This window comes from Glycine soja, chromosome 4 (assembly GCF_004193775.1).
Source record: "Glycine soja cultivar W05 chromosome 4, ASM419377v2, whole genome shotgun sequence".
Lineage (NCBI taxonomy): Eukaryota > Viridiplantae > Streptophyta > Magnoliopsida > Fabales > Fabaceae > Glycine > Glycine soja.
Window position 1 is genome coordinate 16,662,093 of NC_041005.1, and position 6,035 is coordinate 16,668,127.

At 38.8% G+C, this 6,035-nt stretch overlaps 1 protein-coding gene across 1 annotated transcript; it reads right to left on the minus strand.

The window, feature by feature from the left end:
* Positions 1-4,405: 4,405 nt before the first annotated feature.
* On the minus strand, positions 4,406-4,885 carry LOC114410617. Its single transcript, XM_028374575.1, has one exon. It carries the CDS (start codon positions 4,883-4,885, stop codon positions 4,406-4,408), a length of 480 nt encoding a protein of 159 aa, XP_028230376.1.
* Between the last annotated feature and the right edge of the window lie 1,150 nt (positions 4,886-6,035).

Sequence of the window (6,035 nt, forward strand, 5' to 3'; positions counted from 1 at the left end):
ATGTGTCCTCTTCCAAGACATTTAAAGCACTTTATAGAGCTAGTTTTCTCTTGCATACTATCCTTAGGGCCTTGCTTTTCTATTGTCTTCCCCTTATCATCTTTGGGCTTAGAAGGTGTCACCCCTAAGATGCCTTGACCTTGGTCTTTCTTTGGATAAGAGTGAGAGCCATAAGATTTTGAAGTAGACTTCTTTGTAAGTTGTTGCTCTACCCTTATTTCCCAAACTAAGTTAGCCTCTACATTGTCTTTCCCATGGAAGTATGGGAGGTTAATGTTAGTCTCTTGAGGCTTTCTTTCCTTTTCTCTTCTATGGGAGTGAGGTCTAAGATGTGACCTATGCCTTCCTTCGTAATAGTCACGAAGTTCTTCACTTAGGCTCTTGCAAGAGTTATGACTACTATAGGAGACATGTTTTTCTCTTTTCATTTCTTTCATTATTTTTCTTCTTTCTTCCTCTCTTATTTTCTTTCTTTCATCTTGACTTATTTCTTCCAGTCTTTTTTTCCTTTTTCTTTTCTCTCTTGTTTTTCTTTCCATAACTTGAGGGAACTCAACTCATCTAAGATTCTAGATAAAGGGTCTTTATGACTAGTACCCTCGCCATTAACACTAGATGAATGATGACTCATGTTGGTTCCTAAGTTGTGGTTCTTTCTTGTTGGAGGTTTGAAAACAAAAGGTAAAAGAAACTATGGTTGAAACTATCCAAAATAAACACTAAAAGAGGTGTGAAAGATAAGGGAACAAACTAATTGGTAAAAGGAAAGCTATCTAGGCGGTTTGACAATGGAAGGTAAAGGAAATAAGCTATGAAAGTAAGCAAGAAATGTAGACTAGGCGAATCCTAAGAGTGTTTGGATGACCACATTCAAGGTTCCCAACAAAACAATCACTATCCTAAGGAAAAATTGCCTAAAATTATTACACACAAATGGAAGTTTGGTAACCTATTGGAGGCTCCCAACACACTTCCAATGAAAGGCCTTTTTGTTACAAAACTTGAAAGCAATGAAGGTAAGTAAATTGCAAATTACAGAATTACAAAACGGTCGTCAATTTTGGTGGTTGTTCTCTCTTTGGTGATTCACTGAATTTGGAGTGCTTCTTAGTCCAATAGCTCTTAAGGTGGTTGGCCCCTTTCTTCTTGACTCAAATTCTTCAAGGGATGGCATCAATCGTCCTTCCAATTCCCTATATGGCAATCCACAAACAAGGAAACAAAGAGACAAGCAATAACCAAAGACCAAAAAAAATGAAATGAAAGCTAAAACAATGGAGTTTTAACAAGAAAATTTTTCAAGGATTACTCAACAATTAAAGCAATGAAAAGGACATAGAAGCAATCTAGGACTCAAAGAGAAACTTAGAATGACTCTAGAGTAGAGTAAAAAAACTACAAAAAAAGACTCAACAAACCTCTAGCTTTGGCACTTGTTTTCACAGTAATTTTTAATTGAAATTTTGGAACTAAGATTGGTATAACATAGGCACCAATTATAGAATAAATTTTGAGCCAAAACAACAAACACGCTTCCCTTTCACTTTTTTTTTCAGGATACTGATTTTTCTGCCAACTTGTGTGATTTTTAGTATTTTTTCCTTTTATCCAAATCAATTGGTTCTTTTTTTATAACTTTTTTACAGATGTCTAGAAAATTAATTAAAACTTTCAGCTCAAAATTCGAAGTAACCAATTCTCATTAATTTTTACAAGTTTGTATGTCCAAGCTGCCAGCACCAGCGATTTTTTTTAAGCATGGTATATTGATTGCCTTGGGCTTACTTTCAACCTTCCTATGTATGTTGAACTCACTAGGATTGTTTACCACAGTTTTTGGAGTTCAATATTCACTTAGGATCAACATTTCAGCCAGCAATTCAATCACCAAAACTCAAATTCACAATAGACACAATCATAAGGAAACCTAAAAGTTCAAGAAAAGGTTCACAATCAAAGACTCTCTAAGAATTTTGCATGAACATGTTAAGGACTAATTAACATGAAAGATTTGACTCAAATCAAATAATAGGCTAAAAGAATTTCATACACTCATGCAAAAATGAGTTAGACAAAGAAACAAGAAAATAAAATTCATCACAACATAAGAAATCTTATGTGACAAGTTTCATGTCTAGACATGACTTCTATGACAAAACTACAATAGGTGAACAAGTCACTCTAGATTTTTGAGGTTTTATTCTACTTTAATGTTTTTGTAAGAATTTTATGGTTTAGGTTTTGGCCACAAAAAATAACAAGACAAAACTCAAAGGAACCTAAACTCAACACAATTCATGGTTCAAGAACAAGAACAAGAAATTTGAACCATAGAAAATCAAATCTAGCTTCTATAGCAAGTTTAATCGGTGGAAACTCTAAAGAATCATGTTAACAACATTTATCACAAGACATGTGAGGAGATACATGGAGGTTTAAGGAGCACCTACTTGAAGCTCTTGTGCTCTAATACCACTTGATGGAAGCTTGCTTGTGGGGCTTCTATGGAGGATGGATCTTTGAGCTTCAATGAGGTCCTTCAATGGTGATTTTCCACCATGGAGATGCAGCGGAAGAGAAAGGAGAAGAGGTGAGAGGAGGCGCCATCCACTAGGGAATAAGCCATGGAAGAAGGAGCTTCACCACCAAGATGAGCCTTGGATAAGAAGCTTGGAGAGGATGCTTCAATGGAGGAAAAGAAAGAGGGAGAGAAAGAGAGAGGGGGGAGCACAAAATTGAAGGAAGAAAAAGGGAGAGAAGTTGAACTTTGAGTTGTGTCTCACAAGACTCTCATTCATCAAAGTTACAACAAGTGTTACACATGCTTCTATTTATGGATTAGGTAGCTTCCTTGAGAAGCTTTCTTGAGAAAACTTCCTTGAGAAGCTTCTTTGAGAAAACTTCCTTGAGAAGCTAGAGCTTAGCTACACACACCCATCTAAAAACTAAGCTCACCTCCTTGAGAAGATTCCTTGAGAAGCTAGAGCTTAGCTACACACACCCATCTAAAAACTAAGCTCACCCTCCTTGACAAAATACATGAAAATACAAAAAAAAAAAGTCCCTACTACAAAGACTACTCAAAATGCCCTGAAATACAAGGCTAAAACCCTATACTACTAGAATGGCCAAAATACAAGGCCCAAAATAAAGAAAAACCTATTCTAATATTTACAAAGAATAGTGGATCCAACCTTGACCCATGGGCTCAAAAATCTACCCTAAGGTTCATGAGAACCCTAGGTCCTTCTTTAGTAGCTCTAGCTCAAGCCTCTTGGAGTCTTCTATCCAATACCCTTGGGGGGTAGGATTGCATCTCCTTTGATCTTCTTTATCAATGGAGTCCTTTACTTCTTGAAGATTAATGGAAGTGGAATAAAGAAGGAAGAAAGATGATTGGAGATGCCACTTCAAGGAGAAGATGAGTCAAGAAGATGTTCACCACCATAGGAAGCCATGGATAAGAGCTTGAAGGTAAGAGAAGATGAGTGGAGGGTGAAGGAGAGAAGGACCACGAAATTTTATGCCTCAAAAGAGATCTGAAATTTGAAGTGTAATTCTCAAATTATCAAAGTTGAAAAAATGCACACACATGGCTTCTATTTATAGCCTAAGTGTCACACAAAATTAGAGGGAAATTTGAATTTCTATTCAAATTTCACTTGAATTTGAAATTGAATTTGTGGAGTCAAAATTTCACTAATTATGATCAGTGAATTTTAGCTATGGTTCAGCCCACTAATCCAACATCAAGTCCAAGATTCTCCACTAAGTGTGCTTAGGTGTCATGAGGCATGTAAAGCATGAAGGACATGCACAAAGTGTGACTATATGATGTGGCAATGAGGTGTAGCAAGCAAATGCTCACCTCCCCCTCTAAAATTTAATTGGATTGGGCTTCTACCAATTCAATTAAATTTATTTCCCAACACACACATCAAATATTTACTTATTTCATGTGAAATTACAAAACTACCCCTAATACAAAAACTAGTCTAGGTGTCCTAAAATACAAGGGCTGAAAAATCCTACATTTTCTAAGGTACCCTACCTACATTATGGAGCCCTAAATACAAGGCCCAAAAATAATAAAATCCTAAACTAACATGTACATAGATAAGTGGGCTCATTCTTAGCCCATGGGCCCAAAATCTATCATAAGGCTCATGAGAACCCTAGGGCCTTCTCCAGCATCTCTGGCCCAATCTTCTTGGAGTCTTCTATCCAATGCCCTTGGGGGGTAGGATTGCATGACAAAGTCCATCTAATAGGGTGTGATTGGTCAACTACTGCACAATGAGGTCGGCTTCTTGTTCTATTGCCTCTACCCTGAAGCATGCTTTACTATCACTGGGATGCTTCATTGCTTTAAACAGGTTGAAGGTGACTTTTTGGTCTTCGATGCTCATCTCCAAGTTGTCATTCCCCATGTCCACAACTGACATTTCTCTATTGCAGTAAGCATGAATGGACGACCTAGCATCAGAGGAATATCGGAGTCCACTTCTATATCCATAATCATAAAGTCCACTGAAAAAGTGAATTGGCAGACCTTGACAAGGACATCTTCAACTACAACATATGGTATGGTGATAGAACGATCTGTTAGCTGAAGCCTCATCCTAGTGGGAGCAATCTTCAGATTTCCAATCCTCCAACACATAGATAGGGACATCAAATTAATGCTTGCACCCAAATCCATGATAAACTTACCCACTGACACCTCCACAATAGAACATGGGATGGCTACACTCCCTAGGTCTTTGAACTTTTGTGGTAGAATCCTTTGAATCACAGCACTGCAATAAGCTTCCACCATGATGCTCTCATTGTTGATGTATTTGCCCTTTTTTGTGACCAGGTCCTTTAGAAATTTTGTATACATGGGCATTTGTTGCAAGGCCTCTTTGAAGGGTATGGTGATTTCTAACTTCTTGAATATGTCAAGGAAGCGGGCAAAGTATCACTCCCTCTCCTTATTTGATGGCACCAAGGGATAAGGGATGTCCTTTACTGAGGCTATGAGTATCTCCCTCCTATCTTCCTTAGCTAACTGATTGTTGGTCTTAGTGGATAAGACCTTTCCACCCATTTCCTTGCTCTCTTCTTTCTCTTCATCACCCTCTTCTCTCATTTTAGTCTCTCTTTCCTCATTACTCACCTACTCCAATACTCCATCATTGCTCTTTTTTCTCTCTACATTCTCCCTCCTCTAGCTTCTGGTAAGGACTGCCTTGCATTCTTCCTTTGGATTCTTCTTAGTGTTGGCCACAAAACTCCCTGTGGACCTTTCAACCAGTTGCTTGGCTAGTTGATCCACTTGCACCTCTAGATTCTTGATGGCAAACTCAGTGCTCTTGTGATTTGATAATGACACTTGCATAAACTGAGTCAGAGGGTCTTCTAGCTTGGTGGTCCTCTCATACATGTTGGGCCCTTGATTAGAAGGTCGGATGGATGGGCCACCTTGATCCTTGTTGAAGTTATTCCCATGATGGGATCTCCAACCTTGGCCTTGAGAAAAATTTCCCCCTTGATTGTAGCCAGGAGGTCCTCTGTGATGGAACCCTTGACAATTGGGATTGGCCATGTAGCTTACTTCTTTGGATGAATCGTCTTAGGCCATGCACATGCCTAACTCATGGGCCCCTCCAAAGATGTTGCACTACATGCAATTGTTGAGGAAGCTTGTTCATCATTTCTGTGAGGGTCTCTAGTTGCTTGTCTAGGAGCTTGTTTTGGGCTAGTAGTGTGTCTTGTGATGTGAACTCAAGAAGACTCTTCTTTGTAGGCATGTAAGCTCAATCACAAAGGATGGCATGGTCACTGGCTGCCATGTTTTCAATAAACTCCATAGCTTCATCAGGTGTCTTCAATTTGATCTTTCCACCAGCGGAGGCATCAAGTAACTTTCGAATGAGGTCGCAAGCCATCAATGGATATATTCAGGTGAACCCTTGGGTAGGAGTCTTTCGGAGTAGACCATGGAAGCGGTCAAGAGCTTCTCTCAGTGATTCATCGGGGAATTGATGGAA

Bases quoted from the DNA above. Each gene is read 5' to 3' on its own strand.
- LOC114410617 (XM_028374575.1), bottom strand. From the start codon at position 4,885: ATGTATACAAAATTTCTAAAGGACCTGGTCACAAAAAAGGGCAAATAC.